Raw genomic sequence first — 26,762 nt, 5'->3', positions numbered from 1 at the left:
GATGGCGGTTATCTCATGGCTGCACTTCACATTTCCGCAGGCAGACAGATGGCAACCACAATGATTGTCAGTCAAAATAAAGACAAACAGTGCCCGTGTCCATGAGTTTGCGGGTGCGAAGGGTTCGAAGGGTGTGGCGGGGTATGGCAGGAGCATATAGGATATATCGGACCGATTCAGTCAGGTGCAAAGCCCTCTACGTGGCTGCGGCTAGTCACGTCTGCCACTTGTGCTTATGAATGACACTACACTCTCTGGTACGGAGAGGTAAGGGGATTTAGCCGGTTCAAGTCCTGTGAGCACAGGATAATGTACTGCAATGGCTCTCACTCGGATTACTCCGCCCATACACGTTGATATGGCAATCGAATCCGCTTTGGATTGCATAGTTGTGATGCGGGAAAATAGGTTTGTTTATCGGGCCAATCGAAAGGTAGTAATTGAAAGGATTGCAGTAGAGGCAAAAAATAACTCTTACATATGAAACTCAGCAAGGAATCAAAGTTTCCAGCTAAATGTAAATGCAAATATCTGAATCAGAAAGCCATTTTTATCACAGCTGTCAGAATTGTTAAGCCCTTCCAAACTCAATTAAACCATTTAGACTTTAAATGAAAATACCATTTTCGTTACAATCACATTGAGAGAACAATAATATCAATTTTCATAGATGAGGCGATGCGATTTCTTTGACTGAAATATTTTGCACGTGTTCATTAAATCTTTTCACAATAATTTGAGCATTTGCTGTCGGGATCATATTATACATTTTCAGCTTTGAGTGCAATACTCACATACTTTCGATTCCTTTGTCAATTTTTGACGCAAATGATAGTGTTCAGTCAGATTGTTTTACAATTAGGAGGAAAGCATGCAGACTGCAGTTGTCGTTGGCAACCTCAAAGTGCGCAACATCCCCACATTTACCCACTCCAACCTCTTTTATTGTTTTGGGGCTTTTCATATTTTGAAATAGTAACTCCCCCCATTCTGTCGCAAACAGTTGCAACCAACCACTGACATTTTTGGTCTTGAGATATTTCATTAGAGTAAAATCGGGCTGTGTGGCCCAACCACACAGTCTGCAAATTGTTTCTGCCATGTTAAATTGCGGGGAAAATGTATTGTGGCGTCCAAACAAAGTACAATTTATTTTGCTGATTAATTGAAAACGGAGGTGGTGTCGTTGCGATTCACAGCCAGAGGTTGACCTTCGTTTTGGGAGCAACAAGGATTCGAAAGGATTCTTGCGGGACGTTCGGATGGAAAACGTAAACAAACACTTGTCCAAGGCAAGGCTAGGTCGGGTTTTCGAGAGATCCCTGGTGGGTATTTCTCCAGCGATTGCGAGCTTTCGCCAATGCGCAGGAGCGCTCTCGTATCCTTTTTCCCATCTCGCTGTGCCTCAGCTTTCGTGACGTCACAGGGACGCCGCCAAAACGGCACTCGAGCCAAATGCCAAGGACTCGAGCTCAGTGCCATTCGAGAGATTCGCCAAGTGAGACGTTCCAAGCGCCAGAATTGAATTATTCCCCACATATCTTTCGGTCTCGCTCTCGTTCTCTCTTTCTGTCCTGCTCTCTTCGCGGAGAGTGTGTGCTTGTGTGCGTGTGTGCTTCAATAAAATCAACAAGAGCATAGCCGAAAAAACTTTCAACCAAAGCGTGTCTAACAAATTAGAAAGCCAGAAAAACCAAATAAAAAAAAGGAAAATAAAAGAACCAACATTGACTTCAACTGTTGGCCACGTGGTATGTGGCCTTCTTGTTTTTCCAGTCAGAATCCGAGGTAAATTTTTCGAAAACAAACAGACAGACACAGCATCGCCGAAAACAAGAAAAACAGTGCGGAAAACAATCGAATTTTCGGGGGGAAAACCACCGCCAGTGAAATTCGGTCAATATTTGTGCGAGTGAGTGTGCGTGGAGCAGGGAAATTTTTTGGAACTTGTGTGTCACTCTGTTTGTTGTTGTTTCTGTGCGCAAATATAAAGGAAAGCCAGCGAGCAGGCGAATAGGGAAAAATCTGTGTCAGTCGCGAATTACGCACTATCTCATTGGGGAATTTAGGGCCGCTTGGGTTTTGTGAATGAATAATCAAAGTGTTTGCACGCATTTTTAAACCGATTTGCGCCTGTGCAAATCTTTATTAATTTCCGAGTGGTGTTCTTACTAATGACAACACCAGTAATTGTTGCCAGACACGACAGTCATATTTACCTGCACAGAGAGAAAATGCAGAAACCATTTCGTAAACAAAATAGGCTTACTTCTGACATATATCAAAGGAGCTGTGACTGCACTTTGAGTAATAGCTTTAACTTGCTGGTGTTGCGTGGTGGTTTTGAGTTTTCAAGAAATCAAAGCCATATGGGTCAAAAGTATGCCACCTGGCTGAATAAATCAAATGGAAGCGGCGGAAAACCGCGGGCGGTAAATGTTGCATATTACGTGAGTTTTTACCACGACCATACGTTACGCATACGCCATGTGGGCCCACCAAAGGCAGCAAAGGCTACCAACAGTGCGTCGCGTAATAAATCGCACGACAATAACTCACGGCGCCCCGGAAGGGGGTTGAAATGGTGATGGGGATTTGGGACAAAAGAAGGGGTAAGCGACCAGAATCGGGTCGGGTTGTGACCAGGAAAGTCGCAAACTGAAAGCTATTAAGCCGAAAGACTTAAAGACTTTTGCCACCCACCTCCGGGCACGGTCTACTCCCGCATCCCTCACCATTTCCCCTCTCTCTTCAAGCCAAACCACGCACACACACACACAGACACACACATCCGTTTCCTGTGACAAGGAGCAACAACGAAAACTCACTTAGCCATGCTGCCTCAGCCTCTGTGTTCGCCAGACTCACTTGACATGCTCTTAATACCAAATAAAAAACAAGAGCTCAAGGACGCTGAGGAAACACTCCGTTCCACTTTTGCACTGCGAGTAAGGCCAAAACACCCCACCGCCCCGGCCACTCCGTCATGTGTAAATTTTTAATGTTACCAAGACCCCAAATGTAGGTTATCAAATTGTGTTCAAGTTGTCTTCGCCGAAAGCGCCGTAGAAAAAGTTTTAGCGCTCGCCGTTTCCCCGGTTGGAAAACATTTTAAATGATTTTGTTGTCGGCGGTTGGTTGTTTTTCGTCGTTTTTCCCTTCAGACGCCCCGTGCCAATTGGGTCAAGCATTTACATTTCACGCCTAGCGAAAAACTCAGTCAGAACTATGCTACTACATCCGCCGTGTTGTGCAAGCTCTCCAGCGTTCGGTAGTGGTGCATCTATTTAGTCAAATTAAAAACACAAATTCAACTCTGCTCTGCCGGCTGCCACTAATTAATTGCAAACTAAATGAGTTTCTCGGCATAAAACTTTATCCACAGCAAAGCTGATTCCTGTCAGTTTTGCGGCCGAAGGAGGAGCAGCATTCTGCTGGCGATGTAGATCGCTTGGCAAACAACAGGGGCGGAGATGGTTTATGTGGCTCCCCATTTTCGAGGAGGAGCCCTGGCTCAAATTGTAATTTGTGCAGCTCCCACACATTCCATTCTCGCTCCATTGAAGTTTTCTGGCTGAGAAAGGGGGGCGAAACCATCGAGTCATACAGGAAATTAGGGCTAAAAGCAAGTGTAAAACGGTCAGCGCACTGAAAACTTTCTAACCCAAAAGCGGAAAAATATTGGAAAAAATTCAAACTTTGGTGTCTAAAGTTCAGAAGTATATGTGGATGGAATTACTCAGCATTCTAATTTAACTGCATACGTTTAGACACCTCTTTATGATAAGTAATATTATACTAAAATTGCGTTTTTAAATAAATACTTGAAGGGGTTTTTAAAGGAGGTCAATGCAATTTCGCTCTCTGACATTCCCCTCAAGTGGATGGCTGGGTTAGTCATCACGTTATGAGTCACACAGCAGGATATGTACGGTCAATGAAGTTAGCCTTTCGGAAATAAAGTGTTCGCTTGCAGGTAATCGAATTGAATGCTGGCTAGCAGTCGGCATCCAGGCTCAGCCAGCTGAGCCAGCTCAGCCAGCTGAGCCAGTCGAGTTGAGATGGGCAGGACCTTAATGATGGATGTCAGGACGGACAGGATGACCAGTCACTCACTCATTTGGCATTGAGGGCACTGAGCCATTAAATTCCCACTTGGCGTGTGCGGCGGATTGGATTTCGATGGCTGCCCGCGGCGTGAATCTGTTAATTTAACTTATTAATTTTCATTGAATTTCTCCCGGTCGCCACTGTCACAGTCACTGTCACTGCCAATGTCAATTGTCACCGAGTTGTGGCGCCCTAGGGCGGCCATCGACATTATGGCACTTTGGGGCGTGCTCGTTGGTCTGTGGTTTGTGCAATCAAGTCGCTTCGAATGGTTTTGCTCAGCACAAATACTGCATTAATTTGCATGCATTTTGTAGGCCGAGTTTCAATCGATATGCCAAAACTTATTGGCCATTTGTTCGGCCAATTCATTTAAATCTTTTCCATCTCAAGCCTCTGATTTATTTAGAGCCTGAGCTCCGGCTCATGGAATGATAAATTAATAAATGTGTGTATTGAATCAAAGGCAACGGCAATAAATTTCAAATATTTTACCTCCCATTTTAAGAACGAAAGCCACAGACGCACACACATGGGACCCCAATAAAAACCAATTTATGAAGCATGCTTCTCAGGGCAATCGCCTGCCCCCAAAACACACAGAGACACACATTGAAAGCCCAAGAGCTTAATTGAATGCGAAGGCAACTGCATAAGGAGCGTCACCAGCAGGCCACAAATCAAATAAGTTGGGCGAAAACAGGTCAAGTGCTCAGCCTGAACTTCAAGTTTGATGCTGGAAGCTGGGAACTGGGAGCTGGGAGCTGCTTACTGGGCGCAAGATGCTTCTGGACAAAGGGAAAGCACTTAGTTGGCCACCAGCAACACGCTCCTTTGACTCGTGATTTGAGATGTGTGTGTAGCCAAACAAATATATGTATGTACACACGCTCCTGTTGACTTGCAGTTGAGTGCACATAATCGGGATTTGGCTTTCAGGACGAAGAAGGAGCGAGAAGGCAGAAAACTCTACGAAATCCTTTCAAATCGCCACCCACTTTCTACTTGACGAGTCCCCCGGGCGGCGGCTAATTTGTTCTGCTTCGACACAAATTGTAACTAATTTTACGTACTCAACTTTCTGCTTTCATTCCAATGCAAATTGCCGGACAACCTGGACAAACTTAAAGCCCTAAAAGTTAACTATAAAAACGCAGCATGGGCATGTTGGAAAGTTGACAAGCGATTTTCTGCAACTATGTCGATGGCAGACTTGGTCGAAAAGTGGAAGTTCGACAAGCGCTGCGACAGGCAAACTTTCTAAGCGGAAAATGGTGTCTTCCATACACAAAGGAAAATGTCTGAAGCAGAAAAGATTACCCAATAGATAATAACCAACTTATCCGTGCAATATATTTAAAAGCCGCACGCTTAATTATTGCTTCTGAATCGACTGCCAATTTTATTTACTGTGATTTATAGCCTACTTGTGAATTTTGCCCCAAAATCGCGAAATAGTGCTGGCGTTCTGCGCCTCGTAGAGATGGGTCAGTTTTCGGAGGAGCTTCTCCTGCTTGGCCTCGTCCTTGCGCACCTGAACCATGTGATTGTGATCGCTGAGGTTTCTCAAACGTTTCGAGATCTCTGCGGTCCGCTTGCGCACATGTTCGTCCATGTCGCGAGTAATGCGATCTTGGGAGTCCAGCCAACTCTGGGTGGTCTGGCGATGGTGGCGATCCGTGATCAGCGCTACTCGCGCCAGACGGACGGACAGTTGCTCCACCTTTTGCTCACCCAGCCGATTGCGTCGCTCCTCCGCCTCCTCCAGACGCTCCTCCTGGGGACGTGTCGGAAATGGGCGGTACTTGCGGTGCAGTCCACTGGGGGGATCACTCTGCACAGGATCCTCCAAGTGCACGTAAAAGGCCGATGGGTTCCTCATAATTTGGGAAAAATATAGGAACGAGTACCAAAAGTAATGTACACAAATTCAAGGGCTAACTGTGAGATTTATTGAAATGTAATGCAATGTTTAGATATTTTAAAATAATACATGATATAATCTGAAAAGCCTTAAATAATAACTTTAATAAGTACACAAGAAGAAATAAACGTACATTTTAATTACCTCTCTGTCGGCATAATCCAGCAACAAACCCATAAAAACGGGCAGCAATAGTTTTTCATACGTAAAAGCAGTGAAATTTGAACACAGACAGTTTAAAATGCATGTTAGCAGTATATTCCATAGACCCCTTTGGGTTCTCCCCAGCCAGGAGGACCTCATCTATCTGCGGCCTGTGCTGTCAGTGTGCAACATAAATACCCATTCAGTCCGCCAACAACAGGGCAACTTTGGCCAACTTCATCTGTGTTCGTGGCACGGATGTAACGCAAAAGTTGCTTGTTATTATTATGATTAAAGTTTGCGCTACTAGTGTGGCCCACACCACATTAGTGTGGCTGCCACGCCCCCAGCCGCCAGTCTCCGCCCCCTGTTTTACCACCTGGCTTTGCTGCTTTAATATAAATGTTTGTGGTTTCGTCGTCAAGGTGCTCTGGAATCGGCTTTAACTGTGGGGTCGGTCGCTTCTGTTGGCCTAAGCCCGGCATACAAGCATACATGTAGATACATATGTATATTCGTAAACATTCACATGTGAGCTGAGGGGTTCTATCGCTCGACCCCAAGCATCCATTCCGATCATGGTTTTCAGGGAGATAGCAAGAAAAAACATAAAGCCAAAACATGACCGCAACATATTTTGCTGGTCATCCTTCGTTGTAGTGGTCTTAAAGCGGATTAAACTTAAAGTATTTGCGTGAAATGGGGCTTGTTTCTTTTTTGGTGTCAGCGGGAAGCCGAAAGATCATATGGCAACTATACTTTAACACTAGTGCTTAAACCCACTTCATAAGGGCTCAATAGTATGCAACCGTATGAGTTTGAATGTCCTTTAACTTCTAGTTACATCACACTTTTCGACGTGTCAATAAGTAATTTCAGGTCTCTAGTTCCCTTCCAGTACCTTTCATGTCTGCTCAGTGAACTTTTGCTTTTATTTCGGTATGATTTCGACACTATGCCCCTTGCTGCACTGCGTTATTTGTTGGTCAAACTGAAAAGTGCATGTCATGTCACCTTTGCTTTCCAACCAGTTGAAGTTACGAGTACCTCGTGGGGTTGTTTTGCGCCCGGTGTCACATGCTTCATGCCCAGTTAACAGCTGTCACTCCGCCCCACTGAGAATCCACTCCGAGTTGCGAGCTTGAGTCCTGTAATTTAACTTTTTCCTTAGGAACAGCTGCCGGCAGTGACAACTGGAGCAGGAGAACTGTGAACTGCAAACTGCAAACTGCAAACTGCGAATAGCAAACTGCGAACTGAGCGTTGGCATGCAATGGCGGTGGAAAAAAGCAGTCCAAATGGAGGTTTATGGCTGGTGTTGGCCTACATGCAAACAGCTAAGCCCGACCGGGGATTCTCAGTTTTTATGGCCATTTTGTGGGCAGACCCAAATTAGTTGGGCTGCCAGCGGAAATCGCTGCACATCCACAAGGCGTTGACTAATACAAATTTCCATTTCTGTTTACTTGCAGGACAACTCGTAATTGAATGGCAGATTGAACGGCGAAGAAGTTACAGCGACAGCCAGCTTAGAGTACGTATTGTACCGCGTTTTTAGGGCTTAAACCAGAGAATATGACCAACATTAGCCTAGAGAACTTATTGGTTTATACAGCAGAAGTCTTTTCTTCAAAAAAAAACTCGCTTAGAAATGTATTGAGTATGATAGTGTGTAAAAAAGTGTGTAAATTTTAAATGGTGATTAACAAACCAAGTACCATTTAGGCACCATTTAATGTGCTTTCAAATTCAGAGTGACTAGCTCAGAGGTTAAAGTTTGAATAGCAAGTTAAAACTAACTTTGTTTAACTTTTTCTCTGTGTAGGAGGGATTAGTCAGAATGTTTGAGTGTCGATTCGTTCAGAGTGGTGGCAGTTGAGGCGCCCAGAGAAAGCCCCACAACGTCCTTCCCGCCCACTCGCACGCCCCTTTTGCCGGTGGGTTGGTGTGTGTGCCAGATAGAGCCAGAGTGGTGCCTCAGTGAGTGTGAGTGTGTGTGCGATAGGTGCTTGCGTTGGTGGTGGTTAGCATGCAAATCAACGGTCTAGCTGCCGGACCCACGATGGCAGCCTCCGAGCCACCAGAGCCGCCGCCGCGCAATCCGGACCGCATAAACGCCTCGCTGCACAAGTTGGGCGAATCCGTAAGTACAATCCGAATGCACCACCCCGCCCCCTCGCTCTCCTTGAACCCCCTGCTAGCCATCCCAGATAACAGATTTAAAACCCAACCACCCGCACCACCAAACAAGAAATTCACTTGATGTTTAACCTAATTGGGCCTCATTCATTGCTTGGGAACAGCCTGCATGCCACGGGGTCCACTTTTACCCACCCAATCCCCACTTTTTTGGCGCACCACTTCATCTCGTTCCAGTGCTCTTGATCAAAAACAAACTGAAATCTCGAATAATTACCCATTCTGCATCCCTCATTGACTTGTTGACAACTTCGGGCTCTATATTGTATGTGTAGACATCTCTTTTGCTATCTTCCCTTGCTATCTGATTCTTGCTATTGCTAGGCTATATGTTTTAAGCATCTCTTCTTGCCGATTTTGCAAAATCGAATTTCCTAAATTTATTCAGATTTGGCTACTAAAATATGCTTATCTCAAGCTTAAGCTTAAGCAAAAGCTTTGCTGATAAATAATTGATATTTTATTACTCTTATGAAATAAAAAACAACTATTCTTCGATAAAATAAGATTAAATTATTATCTCAAAGGATTAAATAAAGTTTGAAAGGATTTTGCAAAGTGGGCTTGGCATAAGCACACGATTTTCTATTTTCTCTTAGCAAACGTTTCTCTTAATTAGAATCTGAATACTTTGAGTGTTTAAGCATGTGTTGAAACGCTTTAAAACCCTTGCAGAAGATAGCCAAATCCCTGGATACTTCGGTGACGACGGGACTGAAGGAGAAAGCCGCTTCCGTGAACAACAACAAGCCCATAAGACCGCTCTTATCGCTTGACAGCTCGGTGACGGCTTCGACATCCTCGGGAGCAGCAGGAGCAACAGGATCTGGTGGCGGAGGTGCGCCAGCCAAGCCATCACCTTTGGTCTTGGCCTCCAAACGAGACCTCACGCCCAGCAACGAGAGCAGCTCATCGCCGTCCAGTTCGAATGGCAGCAACCAGACCCTCACCCCACCCATGACCGCTGATAATCAGCCGCTCCAGCAGCAGTTACAGCACCACCAGCACCGGAGTCCTGCGTATCCTGGCAAGCCAGCAGAAGCCGCAGGAGGAGTGCCTCAGCAGCAGCAGCAATTGCCGAATGGCATCGGCAGCAGCCACTGCAACAGCAACAGCAACAGCAACGGCAGCAGCAGCAGCACTTCCAACTCCGGCACAGCCATGATCCATGCGAATAACTCGAATTTAATTGCCGCTGGTCACTTGGCACAGGCAGCCGGCCCCGCCCACAACGCCCCCTCCAGCGGCAGTGCACTCAATGCCGGTAAGTGTGCGGGGGATAGCGGGGAATTCTGTTGCAAGGGTGTGTGTACACCGGAAAAAAACAGTATCTTAAAAAAGTTAATTTTTTTGGGGACAGTTATTGCTGGTAATGATCCTAAACGATCAGCCAAGGAGCATTTTTCTCTTGATTTGAATTTATACAATTTTATTTTAACAGCTAGTAAAGTAAACTTAACTTCTTAATTACTGTTGGCTTTTCGCTCAGTGTATGCAAATGCATTTGTAATGTGTAAACGTGCAGCGCGGGGTGTGAGCGGAGGGAGCAATCAGCAGATTGCTGCGGGCAAAGAAAGGAGTTTCCTGGGGCAAGGGCGGTTGGGTGGAGTCCTGTGGCATAAGGCAAGGATCTTTGCGGCATGAATGAACAAATGCTGGCCACTGTGGGAATGCCAAATGGGAGCCGGCCAGAAAGGAATTAAATCAGCGTTCCTGATTGAATCCTTTCAACCTGCACGCTGATTTAATTCCATCTGCCGGCTGCGTAAAATATTGAATCCCATTTGTTTTGTTTTAATGCAATTGCTAAAGTATTTGGCGGCCCAAAAGGGGCAACAAATTAAATGTTGTCCTGTGGCCAGGCAGATTGCAAGCTACCAGTGGCAACCGAGGGTAAGAGCCACAAGCCACAGCAGGACAAAACAACTAGGTCCGCAGGACGAGGATGCAGTGGTGGCTTAGGTGTTTCCAGGGATGTGGAACGGGCAGAGTGCCTTTTTTGCTCATGGTCTTTTGGCTTGGCCAACGCATCAGATTATATCAGAATGGCAAAGTGATGCACACTTCAAAAATCTGACAAATGGATGGTAATGGCCTTCGTCCGTTCGTTGGAGATACAAGCACCATCTCCCCCATTTGCCCATCATCTGCCCATCTGTCCCTCTGTCCGTCCAGGAGCTCCGACCCATCGCTTTTAGTGCTGCAGTTGAAAAGTCAACGAAGCAGATAGGCGGGGTCATTCCGGAGAAGGTGAAAAAGTCGGTGGATCCCAAAGTGGTTGCGGTCGAGTTGGGCTTTCGAAACTTAAACGCTGAAAATTTAACGGGGAGCGGGTGATTCAGCCACTTTAGTTTTTGGACTTGAATGAAAGTTAACTCTTCAATTTGGTAGTTTTTATTTGGTAAACAGTTGAGAGCATCCGACCTCAATTCCTATATGCATTTTTGTTGCCTTTTATAATGATTTCATGCCGCGCATTAAGTACTAATTAAATTTTCATTTAAATCCTTGGCCGTAAAATAAATCCGTGTTGACAATCAATAAGCAAAAAAGCTGAAAAAGATGGCATAATGCCTATCCACAGGGGAATTTGTATGTGAATAACGATTATCCTGGCGGTGTGTGTGCAATCAATTTGGGTTCATCATCAGTCATTCACATGGATGAATTTGTGACCGGGGCTTTCGAATCGAGGCTGGGGGAATAACTGGGTAATCACAATGTGCATCTCGCAAATGCGTTCCTCTGAACCCATTGTTATCGCCATCACTTGCTGACTCGTTTGCATTTAGATTAATGTGCCGACAATCAATATTAATTCATTTCCATGTTCGACTGCAATAATTGTTGTTTATTTACTTTTCAATCCTATTTGTCCGTTTTCGATGAGAGAAAATCTAATTTCGAGCCCTGCACGACCCCGTTTTCCCAACACCCCCTTTCCAACTGGCCGGATAATAATACCTGTATACATATATCCGTCAGTCCGTACCAACATCGAGCCACTCATGCATACCCACCAGCCCCATTACCATTATCCCCATTTGTTGGCATTGTTCTTATACTTGTTGTTGTTGTCGTGGTCGTTGTTTGCCATTGCTGTTTATTTGTTTTATTTGGAACTACTTATTGGGTCAACCCGAATATGTTTGCCTGCCCCCAAACACCCAAACACCCAAAAACCCGAAGCCCCAAGTCCCCCAAAAACCATCTATATCTGTGTATCTGTATCTGAACAATGCCCCGTATCCAGTCGACAAGCGAAATGCCAACCTATCGGAGCCGGATCAGGACCTGCCCCCAAATCTGAATGTAAATCTCAGCCCGAATCCATCGCTGGCCCTGGGAGCCCCGCACTCTCCCACGTCCGCCGCGTCGGCGGCCTTGCTCCTCCTCGAATCCTGCGATGGAAATCGCAACGACGAGTCAAGGTTCCACCACCTGCATTCCGCTCCCCGCCCAGGTAAGTCGATCAATCTATTTGCCCCGCCCCCTTTCGCTTTCATCTCAATTTCCGCTCTGTATTTTTAATTGAAGCAGCAGCAATCACAATTAAACCGCATCCCCAGCAACCCCAAAAAGCCCAGCACACCCAGCAACCCCACTTGTTCCACCCGTAAAGTAGTTGCACTTGATCCCCATTCATCCGCTTAGTGCCTGCCGATTCATTGCCCTGGCCTGGTTAAGTTATAATTGCACTGGATTTTAGTTCGCCTGCAAAACTTTGAATGCGTTTTCAGTTCTCAGTTCTCGTTTTGCATATTATCATAAATGCCAGCACTCTGGAACCAGCTGGTTGACCAGAGTTTCCCTCAGTTTCTTCAGTTCCAGTTAATATTATTTTTTCTGTGCTAAAGAATCTGGGCGGGGGAAACGTGTGTAAAAATTTCTCGGGAATTGGAAGTGGTAGTGGGCGGCTAGAGGATGACATTATTGCTAATTATGAGTAGAATATCGATTGGCAGGCATGCAAGTCAGTAGTTTGCCTACAAATGCTACCCAAGGGTTGTGTATCTGTACAATAAAAAAGGTGTACTTAACAATTAAAAGTTCAACAAACAATCAATTGAAAATCATTTTAACATATAGTAGCTTTTTAAGAAGCACTTGTAATAAACATGAGTGGTTATGGAATCCCACCAATAGCTCGGCAAGAGCACTTTCCGCATTCAGCTTTGGTATCTCCACCTAGTATATACATTCTGACTGTAATTGTTGCAATTTTATGAGTGCTTAAAGGATATATAAGCTTGTAATCCTGGCTTGCATTCCTGCTACGATCACCGCTTGTACGCAGCTTGGTAGCTGTAGATCAAAACCTATGGAAAAGTGTCTGCTCCTTCAGCCATCTAAATAGAATCCTAATTTTACAGAAGCCACCATGAAGCTGCGCGAGGAGAACGATCGTCTCAATGCCGAACTGCTTCGACTGAGACGCCTCCTCGAGCTGTCCACAGATGGAGCAGTGGGTGGTGTGGATACCGCTCCCGAAATGGATGCAGTCGCATCCGGCGAAGGATCAGCTGCCAAGGAGCGCATCGAACGCCTGGAGTCGGAGCTCAGGTCGGTGAAGAATCAGCTGCTGACCATGCGGCTGGAGCGGAAAAAGCTGCGAACAGACAAGTCCGATCTGCTGGGCCAGGTGAAACAACTGTGTGCCTCGCTGCAGGAGAAGGAGCAGGAACTGCGCGACTTCATACGCAACTATCAGGAGCGGGTGCGAGAAACGGAGACAACGAACGCCAAGATCTCCGGGGATCGGGATCGGGAGCGCTTCCAGCTGCTCAAGCAGGCACGCGATGAGGCGGAGCGTTCGCTGGCCTTGGCCCAACAGCTGTCAGCCAGGGATCTGCAGCTGCAGAGGCTGCAGGAGCAACTGCAGGAGGCACGCCGCCAGTTGACGGGATGTCTGTCGGATCAGGAGAGTCTGCACTCCTTTGCCCCACTCACTCCTCCGTCGGCTGCTTCGGGAATGCTCAGTCAGATGGCCGCTGCATCGGGAATGGGCGGTGGCTTGGCTGGCATGCGCGGCACCACTGAGGACAGTGGGCGTGGCAACTCGTTGTCCGCCTTCAGCGGCAGCTTAAGCGGAGGATCCGGCGCCACGGCGGGCGATCGCAATTCCTGCTCCAATGACTCGGGGCTAAGGAACAGCAGCGATCGGGAGAGCACCGGCGGCGAACTGAACTTCAGCGACGGAACCTGCGACAATGGACCCTGCATCACGGTCGATCCGGACAGCATCTCCCTCGTGTCCAGCCAGAACATGTACCAATGTAAGTATACCCACATGTTGCCCCTCGAAATCCTCGCTAGCCATGTTTTTCTTTCAGTTGGCACACCCAAGGAACGAAGCCCCACATTGTCTCCCCTGAATTCGGCGGCCTACTCAAGGTATGATATAATACTAAACCTAATTATGGTTCACATATTGTAAGGCAACTTTAAGTTAAAGAACTTTTAAAGCCTAACAAATATAATAAATTATGAATTTATTCATACGGAAACATTGTCATTGCACAGTGTTTAATGAAATATGTTATTTGCATTGGCATCAACTTGTTTACAAATATTTAACATGATGTGTTCACTTTAATCTGCGCGTTCACGGCTTTAATTAATTACATGTCGACAGCAAATGAAGAAACTAAACAAATTGATAAATGGCCACTAAAATTACATTACACGCCTATTATAATTTTTGCTCAAGCACTCATTTGCATTTAGGGATTTCTAAATTTCAACATTGATAAATTTCTATTTAGCACAATTGCTAGCTAAAAACATAAAAAAAATGGTGGGATTCATTTGCATTGTATATTATATTACACGATTTTTCACAATTCCACTAGATCCGTGGAACAGTTGGGCTCCCCGGTGGACCCCGAGGGACCAGGTAATGGAGCTATCAGCCGGAAGTTCGCCAACGCCAGCAAAAGTGGTCCGCTCGGTGCTCGCAATGGACGCGGCGGAACCTGGGGAAGTATATCACGAGTGTTTGCTCGCTCCAGGAATAAAAACAAGGCTCTTTCCGCTGATGGAGTGACTGAATGTGAGTGCACACGTTTTAAATGTTTAATAATAATCAGGTTTTTTAGATCAAATATAAGTTACAAAAGCTTATACAATATGTGTTTAATAAATTCCATTCAGATGCCGACTACTCGTGGAATCCGTTGACAGAGGAGGGCTACGCAGAGAAGCTGCGTCTGCTGCGGGAGGCCTCCCAGCTGCCCATCGACCGCTGGCGGGCCACCCAGGTGCTCGCCTGGCTGGAGGTGGCCCTGGGAATGCCCCAGTACAGCGCCAGGTGCGCGGAGAACGTGAAGAGCGGCAAGGTGCTGCTGGAGCTGAACGACGTGGAGCTGGAGGCGGGCCTGGGCCTGGCCCATCCGATGCACCGCAAGAAATTGCGGCTGGCCATCGAGGAGCAACGGCGTCCGGAGATGGTGCGCTATCCGCTGATCACGCAGCTGGGTCACACCTGGGTGGCCACCGAGTGGCTGCCGGACATCGGACTGCCCCAGTATGCGGAACCCTTTGTGCAGTCCCTGGTCGATGCTCGCATGCTGGACACGCTCTCCAAGAAGGAGCTCGAGAAGTTCCTGGGCGTCACGCGGAAGTTCCACCAGGCCAGCATTGTGCACGGTAAGATGCTTGGGTTTTTCTAATTTATTTGGAACCTTAAAATAGTAATCATAACAACCAGAGCTTAAGCTTTTTTAATAATCGGGTATGTTTCCCGCTAAACCTTATTAAATGCCAATCCCTTTGGCTTCTTTTCGCAGGAATCCACGTGTTGCGCATCGTCAAGTACGACCGACAAACTCTGGCCATGCGGCGGGTGCAATCCGAGACGGTGGACACGGACCCCATTGTGTGGACGAACCAGCGCTTCATCCGCTGGGTGCGATCCATCGACCTGGGCGAGTACGCGGACAATCTGAAGGGTGCGTGTGGCATATCGATTGCCCTTTGATTATGCCATTCAGTGCAGCAATTAGAAGGGCTCCTCTGACCCACTCTAATCCCGTTTCCACCCACCTGCAGATAGCGGCGTTCATGGCGGCCTTGTGGTGCTGGAACCATCCTTCTCTGGTGACACCATGGCCACCGCCTTGGGCATTCCCCCCTCGAAGAACATAATACGGCGACATCTCAACACGGAATTCGATGCCCTCATTTTGCCCGCACGGTAAGTTTTTTGAGGGCTTACCAGCCCCACGGAGCCCATCTAGATATCTCAGTGTGTGTGTGTGTGCGTGCGTGTGTGTTTGTGTGCGCCCTGTGTGTGAGTGTCCTTTGTGTAGCCCCTCGGGTTTGACATGTGAATTGTGGAAACGTAAATATGTAGCGTAACACAGCGTTTTGATTAGAGTTGTCTTTGTTTTGATTGAGTTATTGCCGTTTTGTATTACCATTACCACCCCGAGTTTATATAACTTCCTGTTAACGGTCTTCGTTGTGCGTTTGAGTTTGAGTTTATGTTTATTTCTGCACCTTCGTTAAGACCATATCGTTTACAGCGTTTTGTTTTTGGTTCAAGTTTGCTAGCAGGAAGTATTTCGTACTTCGTCACTGGGAGCTCTTCAGATCTCATTTCATCATCTGCTTCATCATCGCCACACGAAACATACACCCCACATTATTCAGTCATATTCACATCATCTCTGGCTATTTAATATATTTAGTGCTTTGATCATTCGTTTATAAGCTGCTTCTTATGTGCATACCATCCATCTATCTTCTTCCACATCACCAATGAAATAATGACTGCAGAAATGCCAACTTCTCGACTCATTAGATGTCATATCATGCGATGTCATATCTGTATCTAACTCTGTCTACTCGTGCATAAGTATGTAAAGGTCCTCCAGCCTGTATATTTAGATAGTAATTCTGTACTTTGTTTCGTTGTTGATCATGTGAACGTGTCTTAGACGATCTGTTAAGCAAAATAAAACCGCCCAAAAGCGAATCGCACTAATGGCGGCCCTCGTGGCCATGTTTCTCTCTCTTTTCTTTCCTACAAAATATCTCGAACCATGTTTATTTGTATCTTCTATATTCGAAATGCAGATACCTTATTTACTGTCAAATGGAAGAATTTCAAATGGAAGCCTCCAGACAATTGGCCAAATTGCAGGGCCACTAAACAATCCGCACGAACCAAAGAACTCGAAAACGAAAATGAATAATAATCAAAAGTCAAACGGGATTCATACTGATTTGTTGTTTAGCCAAGCTGATAAAGATGATACGATAATAACTATAGGGAGAGAACAATAACTGGAGCACAGCGCTAGTCATTTCGTCATTACGAATAGTTGATAGATCCACCCCAGGATAGTCACACATCCGAGTAGTAGCCGTACATGTAATCATACCACAATATTATAAAGTGCTTTAGGCATCGAACTAGGAACGCACACGTCAAAAACAAAACCAGTGTCCAAGCTTTGCATATCCGATATCGAAATTATAACGATACTCTCCGCGAGGAGCGCTTAACGTTGCATTTACTTAGGTTGATTTACAAGTCGAATCGAGCATTTAATGTAGTAGAAATCTAGGCTTTACGTGAATGTAATCGAGGAGGGAATTGAAATATGTATGTATTTCAGATATAATCAATTGTTACGCCTAAGATAGAGCATTGCAAATGCCCGAACACACACCCTTCCACATGAGCGTCTTTCGTCACTAGGCCGAAACACACAAGTTCCCTGTGATACTGAAGCTGTTTTCTGAGCTCGGTTAGACAGCCACTGAACGCACAATGGAACCCTAAAGACCAATTACATAACCACACACTCGCACACAGGTCCATGAACGAACACATACACATCTACATTTCCGTGGTTAGATGATATAGTTCATGTTTGGTGTTGCATACTGTGAAGCGTTTTGATTGAGTTTCGCCCTGCGGTATCGAGTCTGCCATGGCCAAGGTTCCAAAGAGTATGCTCCTAAAAATGAAATTTTGTTGACATGGCTTGCTTATTGCGTATGGCTGTATCAAATATTTGCTTGCATATTTCTGGGCAACAAAAATGCGGAATCGAGAATTCTGGAGCTGGAGATTTGACCGCAGGGCTGTAGCTCCTCTAAGTTAATTTCTTTAAGAAGTCGTTTGTTTGGTTTTGCAATTTTGCAACTACAGTGTCAATTGTAAGTAAAACTTGCTTACTAAGTAGACTATCTCTCTCTATTTCTCAAACACACACACACATACTCGAAAACATACGCAGACAACCGAAAACCAGTTCTATGTATGTGTTATCAATGTTTTTAAGTAGCTTGAACTAGTCTAATCGTTGTCAACTTAATAAGTACCACTGCATACAAATACCTTAACGATACTACATACATATGTGTGATTGGAATTGTAAGGCTTAAACAAAAACGACAATTTTTATGGCTGCTGGTTTCGTGTCTGTTAGCAATGCTATTCTTTTTTCAAGTTACTTTTACTTTCTAGTTCCTATTCTTTCGGGGGTTTTTCACTCACCATAGATCTTTGATTTCATTGTTGTTTTACGCTACGTGTAGTTAATTGTGCCATGGCGAATACAAATCAAAATAAAAGTAACTCTCTAACATTGATTAATCAAATTCTTTCGTCTTTGTCCCGTTTCTTTTTCCATATTTCCTATACTCGATCCACTCTCTTTTGCTTTCACCTCCGTATGTTTCCCTTCAATTTCGTAATTTGGTAATCGAATCGACGGCTTGTTGTTGTTGCTAACTCTGCTTGATTGTCTAACACGATTACCAACACAACAACAACCAAACCGACAACAACTCAACAACACAATCAACAACAACTCAACAACACGAATATGAAACCACTTTCTGTGTGTGTATGTGTGCCTGCCTTGCCTGCTTTCTCTCTCTCTGTCTCTGTATCGCTATCTCCGCCGCTCTGCCTGACCGCCCGCACTCCATGTACTCCAATTTGAAATCTTTAAAACTCCACACTCCCGTTATCTGCCGTCTGTGTCCTGTCTTCAATGTGCTGCCTGCCTGCCTGCCCATGAAAATCGAAAACACATGCACATCCAAACCCATCCACAACATGATATATGCGCCCGTGAACCCACAACACCCACCCACACACACACACACGCATACGACCTATGCAAAAATTCGCAAATCGAAATTGCCATGTTTGTTGTGTAGAGCGACTCTGGGTCAGGGCATCCGTTCCGGTTGCGGCGTAGTGCCTCTAACGGGACCCGGCGGACTGCAGCACTATGCCACAACAGATCGCCGCTCGAGCGGCAACCTCAGGGTAAGTACTTCAAACTAATAACATAGCTAGTTATAGCCAATTATGTCTTGAATACAATAATCGTCTGCCAGTCGACAAACAACTATTGCTGTATCCCTAGCCTGAATTGACGTGAAGCTTTTGTTGTCGCTCGGTGTCTGTGTCATAAATTATTTAAATCCCTAAGAGGTGGCTTCAGCAAGTGTTCTCATATCACTGGGAGCATGTTTTCACAGGCTTTCATCCAAATTGAAAATTCAATTTATGATGGGTTGCCTTCGCAGCCTGTATTGACTATAATTTACACTCCAAGGTGTCTACAAGTATGTGATAAATTCTGAGTTGAGATAAAGGACATTCAAGGATGTTACAATATGTAATAGAAAATTCAATGGCTATCCAAAGATGGCTTTGTATTGACATTTTCAGACAAAAATATGTTAAATGGATATGTTAAATATTTAAGCTCTACTCATCACAATTAAATAATAAATATGTCTATAATAATACAAATATTTCATATATCAGACAACCTTAGCATGCATTATGTATAATTACTGACTTGGAAAATATTTATAGTTCCTAACAGAGAACTGCAGCCCGCCACTCGCACTCTACGTCCACCCGATAAACACTCGGTACTCTAGGCACCCCGTGTTTTTTGACACCCTACTTGCGGCAACACAAAATACTCGAGTGTTTTACCAACGTGGTGTTATTGTTACGAGTAAAAAAACCACCCGAGGCCTGCTGCGCAATAACCATTTGGGTGAGTGGACGCACAGTCAACGATCGGCCGCACGTCATTTTTTGTATGCGGGCTGCAGTTCTCTGGTCATTTTTTGTACGCCTAAAATTTGTATGGGAGGAAGCGTGACGGGTATAAGAAATGAAGGGTAAAAGGGAATACCCAAGAAAATTTTTGTGCTCATGTCTTTGCTCTTTGATGGACTCAATGGGTGCCACCCGTTTCGAACGGGCTTATTAATTTTTCAAACGTCGCTAGCTGAATACTCTAATGATAAATATTCTTACATAAAGTCTTTTTTGAAATGAATTTTGTGACATTATGTACATAGATTCGGCTATTAGCATTATTACTATTACTATTATTTTTACTATAATTTATATTTAAATAATAATAACGTTAATAATATATAATAATATTTAATAAAATATATATAAGATATAATAATATATATATATAATAATTAAATTACGTATATATATATATATATTAATAATATATAATATAATAAAATATAATATAATATATATAATTATAATAATATATAATAATAAGATGAAGGGCATATTTTACAAAGTATTCGACAAAGTCTAGAGCCACGCCGAAAGTATAGTGTGTAAACGTATGGAGTGTAAAACGTATGGAGTTACGCATCTTGTCTGTGACTCGACTACCTACGAGACCACTCGAGTATTTTTGGAAACACCCGAGTATTTTTGGAAACACCCATGTGTTTAACGGTAAACCCATAAGTGTTTTTCTCACTCATCCCTTTTTAGGCAGTGTGTGATCGGCACCCGCGACGCAGAGCACCGTATTGATTCGGGTGCGCGCACAACGGGGTGTCTTGTCTGCATGTTCAGATTTATACTGTGTGTTTGTAAGTACCCGCGATGTGCGTGGCGGGTAGCACCCGCACACAAAATTGTAGGGTGTGAGTCGAGTGGTAAAAAAGTGCCACCCTTGCAGTTCTCTGGTTCCTAAGTCACCTAACAACAGGAAAAGTTTCATGACAGTTCCAAAGTGTTCCCGTTGTCGGCAAAAGTTTAGGATTTGAAACAAGTACTCTTGCACAAATTAAAACTATTAATATTTTGTTCTTTTCATTTATTTTACTAAACAGATTTCGGCATGGAAAGGATCTCAGGTGAGTTGGCACTTCATTCACTCAAGGAGCACATTTCAATATTTGTATTTCCGTTTCCAGAGCTCCCTCTCTAAAGCCTTTCGGTTTAACAGCAAACCACATCGCACCGGGGACCGCAGCTCCTTTGGGAACTCCACCTCCCCAACGCCTTCGTACAGCAGCAGCGAGGGTGGCGGAGGAATATACGCAACCATAGGCCACCAGTATCCGAATCCGCACACCAATCTCCAGCAGCAGCAGCACTACCATCACTTCCTGCCGCCGCCGACGACGGCCCCACCGCCGATTCCCTCGGCTGGGGGCATCTATAGTCATGGTCCGCCGCCTGGTCATCGGGTGAGCGCCCCGCCAGTTGGAGGGGTACTGGATGCGGTGTCCACCGACCCACAAATGCTCTATGAGCAGAGTCGACGGCGCGTGAAGAGCATCAGCGATATTGGGGCCTCGACGAGTGCGGGCAGTGTGGGAGCCTGCAGTCTGGGTGGCATATCGGCCTCATCGGAGTCCCCTGAATAAGAGTGAAAAGCTAGCTAGATAGGATTACAACTACCACTACCAAAGATACTCAGCTGTACTCCCGCATGAAAACTCCTTCCACCCCCCATAACCCATTTACCCTTCCAGTTGCATTTGAGCTTAGAATCTACAAGCAAACTCAATTATATTCAAGTCAGTGTCAGACCCACCTACAAGATACAAGCATTCAGCAGATACAGATACATATGCGCCAAGTAATACAAGATAAGCGAGTAATCATTTGATCAAATCAGATAGAACTTCGAACTATATGCTAAACGTAAATAACAACATAATATATTGTGTAGACTAAGCCCCAATCGCAGGCAAGAGAAGTGAGGATCGAATCGAATCAAATCGAATCAAACACTCCACCCCAACTCAAACCAACTGCATTAGTCTAATCAATCGCATATATGTAATTCTAATTGTAATTGTAACTGTAAAGATAGCTCTAAACCGATTTAAAAGTGAGAGGCAGATTGCGTTAAGCTAATATACTCACTGAATTATAAGCCGATGTAGGCACTGGAGATGCGATTGCAATTTAGATAAATTGAAATTATTTTGTAACCGAAACTATCGTAGCTAAGCAAATGGAAACGGAAACTATTGAATTAAATTTGATAAGCCGCAACATGCGGCACTTTGTAAATTATGATAAGCCCTAAGCAACGTTCAATATCGCATGGTAATGGTAAAATCCGAAACAGAATCAAATATATGGTAAACACAAACGCACTCCCCGAAAAACCCTCGCACAACCAAAGAAAGTCAGTCAGCCTGCTTTATCCGCCAATCAATCAGTATCGAAGAATCCCCGAGAGCGTCAGGGTATCATTAAGCTGACCAATTTAACTGTAGACCTATGACGAAGAAAACTATCGAATAAACCCATGATCAAAACTCTGTTGTAAACGGAAGAGTCTTTATTGTGTACGGGAAGATGCCGCTCGCTAGATGAGCAGCACCTCAACATATTGCATTCTCTCGACTCCAAAACATTTCACCTTCACCGAGAGTCGCTGTGCCTCCTGTGTCCTTTGTGGTTCGGTGCATGTGCGGGGAGATTTCGTGGGTTTTTCCATCTCCTCCAGCCGCTCGGATTGCTAGCGTCGATCGTTGTCGTTATCGTTCCGAGGACGTCGCGTTGTGTGCGGACGACCCTTGGGCTCCGGATTGGGTTCCGCCAGGGCAAAAGTGCCCAGACTGCCGATCAGTCCGAGAATGCCAAAGACCAGGAACAAACTAAGCCACTTCATCTCGCGATCGCGGTGTCGAGTTATCACCAGTTAAACACAAACTGCTGAACGATCCGCCTGGAATCGAACGTTTTATGGCCTGGCGCCCAGAAGATCGGCGACGATCTGCATGCTAATGAGGGAAACTGCCGTCAGCATCGTTTACCATTGCCAGTAGTTTATGTTCGCAGATCGGCCAGATATCGCCGCAAATTGAGTTGTAAATCCAGCGCGAAAAATGGGCGGACATACATTTAGGTAATTAGCTCCACCGAACAATTGTTCCCATTACAATTGAATCGCAGTCACATCTTACTGTGGGACCCATAATTAAAAACGAATGGGTATTCGAACGATTGCGAATCGAAAATATATTTCTATATATTTTTGGGGTAAGTATTTGACAAATTTCGAGTTTCCCTCGTTCTTCTTGTATACATTATGTGCAATAGAAGGCAAATTTTTGCCATTTTTAGATCTAGGACAACCATATGCGATTGGTACAAATTGATTACTTGGTAGAGTGACAAAACAAAGCGAGTTTTCACGAAAGCAAACATTTGAATACACGGACAAATTGACTTCAAGAAACTATGTATACGATGACCTCGCAAGGTTGGTAGTTACAATATAAAATAATCGAGCACTTATCAAAAGTGCATTCACGATGTCCCACTTATGTGGCGAACGAACTGCTAAAACTATAATTTACAAATATCACAATAAGCTGGCTCTTGGGAGGTCCAGTCAGAATCTCCATCTATCCGCGATGACCGGCGGACTCATGCTCAAGTTTTGCTGGAAAACCTGGCAGAGCTCATTCATCTCCCGCTCCCTTTGCAACTCCTCGCGCACTTGATGCCACATGGACTCGAATCCATTGTCGTAGGACGCCATCGAGGCATCGCCCTCGCAGGAGCTGTCTTCAAAAATAAAGGAGTACTCCATCTGGTAGTCGCACATTTTCGGGTCTTGTAGTTCAAAGCTGCAAGAAAGAGAATTTCAAATTGTTAGCTATCGATTGGGAAGTGCTGTCTTTTGGCGCCAGCTATCGATTCGGCGGGTTCTTATCAAACGAAAGACCAGACCAGCTGATTTCATTTATATACAGAATGTCGCGGAAGAATGTCTTAAGTTTGATCAACACGATCGTGGCCAACTCGTAAGTTAAAATTGACATTTTACAACTGATTTCAAGAGATTTAAATAAAGTATGTTCTGATAGCTGCAAGTGCCCCGCCCACTCGCATAACTATGGCTCAGCAGCTCCAACCGCCTCCCAAACGGGTCGCATGGAATACGCCTTCGAGGTAAGTAGCAAAACCTTGGACTTTGGAGCACATCCAGATAGTAGATTCTGATCTTCAGACAGGTGGTCATACCCTGGACCAGATAATACTATCTTAATATACTTAATCATCCCAATAGAAGTCTATAAGATTTGGTGAATACCATTAACTTTAAATTTTTCTTATGGTAAATATTTTTGGTATATAACAAATTCTAATTCAAATTTGATCAAATGTATTGAAAAACAGATGTCAGCCTCGACTGTTCGATTCGGACCTGGAGTAAGTGCCGAGGTGGGAGCCGATCTTCGCAACTTGGGAGCTCGGAAGGTTTGTTTGGTCACGGATAAAAATGTGGCGCAGTTGCCCTCCGTGAAAGTGGCCTTGGATTCTCTGGCTCGTAATGGCATCAACTACGAAATCTATGATGAAACCCGGGTGGAGCCCACGGATGGGAGCATGTGGCATGCCGTGGAGTTTGCGCGCGGCAAGGAATTCGATGCATTTCTGGCCATCGGAGGAGGATCTGCCATGGATACAGCCAAGGCAGCTAATCTCTTTAGTAGTGATCCGAAAGCAGAGTTTTTGGATTATGTGAACTGCCCAATTGGCAGAGGCAAGGAGGTGAGGTCTACGTTTTATCAGGTGTACAAGTATGAAATGTCGTTTTTTTTTTAATCAAAAACACGTTAAATTTTGTGGAAAAAGAAAAAATCATTTATTCAAAGTATTTGCCGTCGCTAGCTACACATTTTTCCCATCTCTCGGGCAATTTGTGGATTCCACGCCAGTAGAACTCATCGTCTTTTGCGGCGAACCATTCATCGAGCCATTTTTTCACACTTTCGTAAGAATCGAAGCGCTGCTCAGCGAGTGCGTGTCCCATCGAAGCGAATAGGTGGTAATCGGATGGGGCCAGGTCTGGTGAGTAAGCCGCATGCGGAAGCACTTCCCAATTGAGTGTTTCCAACGTGTCGCGAACCGCTCTTGCCGTATGTGATGGAGCGTTGTCATGGAGAAAAATGACCCTGTGTTGTCTTTTTTGATATTCCGGTCGTTTTCTCTGAAGCGCACGGTTCAAATTGATCAATTGTTGTTGGTAGCGTGCCGTATTCACCGTTTCGCCGGGTTTCAAGAGCTCATAGTAAATGACACCGCTCTGATCCCACCAAACACAGAGCATCGTCTTCTTGCCAAAGCGATTCGGTCGAGCAGTCGATGTGGCCGGTTGTCCAGGATCAACGTATGACTTTTTACGTTTAGGATTAACAAAAAAGATCCATTTTTCATCGCCAGTAACGATACGATGCAAAAACGACTTCCTTTTGTATCGTGAAAGCAAAATTTCGCATGTGTTTTTGCGCCTCTCCATCTGCCTCTCGTTCAACTCATGTGGCACCCATCTACCGACCTTCTGAATCTTTCCCATCTCTCGCAAGCGATTGGAAACTGCTTGTTGACTTACTTCCAACTGCTCTGCGAGTTGTTTTTGCGTTTGAGCATCGTCTTCATCCAATAATGCTTGCAGTTCGGCGTCTTCGTACCTTTTTGGCGGTTTTCCGTGCTCTTTGTCGTCGACGTCAAAATCACCACTTTTGAAGCGTTGAAACCACCGTTCACACTTTTTCACAGTTGGTACTTGTTCGCCAAAGGCTTCAACAAGCATTCGGTGCGATTCCGCAGCTGTTTTCTTCAAATGAAAACAGAAAATTAATACTGTCCGCGTTTGCTCTTTATTCGGCACGAAACTCGACATGTTGACTGCACTGAGAGAAAACAATTATGACGCTCAATTTGCGCCAAACTATGGTGGTTCGACAGTCAAGGTTGACACTTCACAAGGTCAAAGTTTTATGACAATCGGTAAATATTTACGTTTGCGAGACATCTATATGTTCGAACCGACATTCCCTACTTGTACACCTGGTAAAATTAGTACCTTTAATACCACTTTAATTCCATTTAGATATCCGTAAAACTGAAGCCCCTGATTGCGATGCCCACCACTTCGGGAACTGGTTCCGAAACCACTGGAGTAGCTATATTTGATTACAGGAAGTTGCATGCCAAAACTGGGATTTCCAGCAAGTTCCTCAAACCTACTTTGGGTAAAAAACTTAACTCCTTTAAGTAATTTATGCACCTAATATCGCACTATCTTATCCCAGCTGTGATTGATCCTCTGCATACCCTATCCCAGCCGGAACGTGTAATGGCTTTCGCTGGCTTTGATGTGTTCTGTCATGCCCTGGAGAGTTTCACGGCGGTGGATTACAGGGAACGCGGTCCGGCGCCCAGTGATCCCAGCTTGAGACCCACCTACCAGGGCAGGAACCCAGTGTCGGATGTGTGGGCACGATTCGCCTTGGAGACGATAAGGAAAAACTTTGTGAACGCCATTTACCAGCCTGATAACCTGGAAGCCCGATCCCAGATGCACCTGGCTTCCACGATGGCTGGCGTGGGATTTGGTAATGCCGGAGTGCACCTGTGTCATGGCCTTTCCTACCCTATTTCTGGAAATGTGAGGGACTACAAGCCAAAGGGCTACTCCGCGGATCACTCTCTTATTCCACACGGCCTATCCGTGGTGATCAGTGCTCCGGCGGTCTTTGAGTTCACTGCTCCAGCTTGTCCGGATCGGCATTTGGAGGCTGCCCAGTTGCTGGGCGCAGAAGTGCGAGGTGTCCAAAAAACAGACGCCGGTCGTCTTTTGGCGGACACTGTACGCGGTTTTATGCAACGCGCGGGCATAGAAAATGGCCTCCGAGAGCTGGGATTCTCTAGCCGCGATATACCCGCCTTGGTGGAGGGAACCCTGCCCCAGGAAAGGATCACTAAGCTAGCACCCAGGGCCCAGACGCATGAAAACCTGTCGCAACTCTTCGAGAACTCCATGGAGGTCTATTAATTTGAAGCCAAAACTTACCCACGCTCAACTTGTTCTCTTGAAGAAAAAATGTTAAACTAACGGATCTTCGTTTAATATCTGACCGTACTTGAGCTTTCAAAATTCCAATTTTTTTAAAGCGCATAAATAGCTTAGAGTGGACCACTTACTTTTGGGTGGACATATATACATATATACATATATACGAAAAATACCATTAAAAAAAATATACAGAATCACTGGAAATTTGATGCCCTACATGATTTTTGTTTACTTTATGG

The 26,762-nt window shown here is 45.0% G+C and overlaps 5 protein-coding genes across 10 annotated transcripts in view; 2 read left to right on the top strand and 3 right to left on the bottom strand.

Annotated features, from left to right (window-relative positions):
• The window catches only part of LOC117135967 (kazrin), a 38,477-nt gene extending 16,498 nt beyond the window's left edge, over positions 1 to 21,979 (top strand). Inside the window, exons 1-14 of one of the 6 annotated variants that reach the window (XM_033296570.1) lie at positions 1,502 to 1,788; positions 7,651 to 7,712; positions 8,004 to 8,321; positions 9,053 to 9,641; positions 11,631 to 11,840; positions 12,751 to 13,653; positions 13,711 to 13,771; positions 14,230 to 14,429; positions 14,531 to 15,025; positions 15,166 to 15,327; positions 15,428 to 15,572; positions 18,560 to 18,671; positions 20,522 to 20,545; positions 20,606 to 21,979. In XM_033296570.1, coding sequence (XP_033152461.1) covers positions 8,208 to 8,321; positions 9,053 to 9,641; positions 11,631 to 11,840; positions 12,751 to 13,653; positions 13,711 to 13,771; positions 14,230 to 14,429; positions 14,531 to 15,025; positions 15,166 to 15,327; positions 15,428 to 15,572; positions 18,560 to 18,671; positions 20,522 to 20,545; positions 20,606 to 21,061 — 3,471 coding nt within the window. In that variant the 5' untranslated portion in view covers positions 1,502 to 1,788; positions 7,651 to 7,712; positions 8,004 to 8,207 and the 3' untranslated portion in view covers positions 21,062 to 21,979. Of the gene's footprint in view, positions 1 to 1,501; positions 1,789 to 7,650; positions 7,713 to 8,003; positions 8,322 to 9,052; positions 9,642 to 11,630; positions 11,841 to 12,750; positions 13,654 to 13,710; positions 13,772 to 14,229; positions 14,430 to 14,530; positions 15,026 to 15,165; positions 15,328 to 15,427; positions 15,573 to 16,456; positions 18,425 to 18,559; positions 18,672 to 20,521; positions 20,546 to 20,605 lie in introns of those variants that run through there. The other 5 variants (XM_033296569.1, XM_033296573.1, XM_033296572.1 and 2 more) reach the window with 5 other exon arrangements.
• Positions 5,478 to 6,052, bottom strand: LOC117136005. The gene has a single exon (XM_033296621.1). The coding sequence runs from the start codon at positions 5,990 to 5,992 to the stop codon at positions 5,534 to 5,536; it is 459 nt and encodes a 152-aa protein (XP_033152512.1). The 5' UTR covers positions 5,993 to 6,052; the 3' UTR covers positions 5,478 to 5,533.
• On the bottom strand, positions 21,976 to 22,381 carry LOC117136027. The gene has a single exon (XM_033296645.1). It carries the CDS (start codon positions 22,321 to 22,323, stop codon positions 22,171 to 22,173), a length of 153 nt encoding a protein of 50 aa, XP_033152536.1. The 5' UTR covers positions 22,324 to 22,381; the 3' UTR covers positions 21,976 to 22,170.
• Positions 22,382 to 22,668: 287 nt separating this feature from the next.
• Positions 22,669 to 26,600, bottom strand: LOC117138380. Its single transcript, XM_033300449.1, has 2 exons — positions 26,521 to 26,600; positions 22,669 to 23,287 (listed from the first exon to the last, which is right to left on the bottom strand). Exon 2 carries the CDS (start codon positions 23,263 to 23,265, stop codon positions 23,050 to 23,052), a length of 216 nt encoding a protein of 71 aa, XP_033156340.1. The 5' UTR covers positions 23,266 to 23,287; positions 26,521 to 26,600; the 3' UTR covers positions 22,669 to 23,049.
• Positions 23,375 to 26,739, top strand: LOC117138378 (probable hydroxyacid-oxoacid transhydrogenase, mitochondrial). The gene is made up of 5 exons (XM_033300447.1): positions 23,375 to 23,464; positions 23,528 to 23,612; positions 23,841 to 24,215; positions 25,558 to 25,699; positions 25,760 to 26,739. The coding sequence occupies exons 1-5, from the start codon at positions 23,415 to 23,417 to the stop codon at positions 26,500 to 26,502; spliced, it is 1,395 nt and encodes a 464-aa protein (XP_033156338.1). The 5' UTR covers positions 23,375 to 23,414; the 3' UTR covers positions 26,503 to 26,739.
• Positions 26,740 to 26,762: the final 23 nt, after the last annotated feature.

The sequence above is a fragment of the Drosophila mauritiana genome, chromosome 2R (genome assembly GCF_004382145.1).
Source record: "Drosophila mauritiana strain mau12 chromosome 2R, ASM438214v1, whole genome shotgun sequence".
Lineage (NCBI taxonomy): Eukaryota > Metazoa > Arthropoda > Insecta > Diptera > Drosophilidae > Drosophila > Drosophila mauritiana.
Note: the sequence above shows the minus strand (reverse complement) of the source record. Positions and strands in the feature narration are given on the sequence as shown.

Bases quoted from the DNA above. Each gene is read 5' to 3' on its own strand.
- LOC117136005 (XM_033296621.1), bottom strand. From the start codon at position 5,992: ATGAGGAACCCATCGGCCTTTTACGTGCACTTGGAGGATCCTGTGCAG.
- LOC117136027 (XM_033296645.1), bottom strand. From the start codon at position 22,323: ATGAAGTGGCTTAGTTTGTTCCTGGTCTTTGGCATTCTCGGACTGATC.
- LOC117138380 (XM_033300449.1), bottom strand. From the start codon at position 23,265: ATGTGCGACTACCAGATGGAGTACTCCTTTATTTTTGAAGACAGCTCC.
- LOC117138378 (XM_033300447.1), top strand. From the start codon at position 23,415: ATGTCGCGGAAGAATGTCTTAAGTTTGATCAACACGATCGTGGCCAAC. The intron at 23,465-23,527 runs GTAAGTTAAAAT...ATGTTCTGATAG, and splicing joins AACACGATCGTGGCCAACTC to CTGCAAGTGCCCCGCCCACT. The intron at 24,216-25,557 runs GTGAGGTCTACG...AATTCCATTTAG, and splicing joins CAATTGGCAGAGGCAAGGAG to ATATCCGTAAAACTGAAGCC.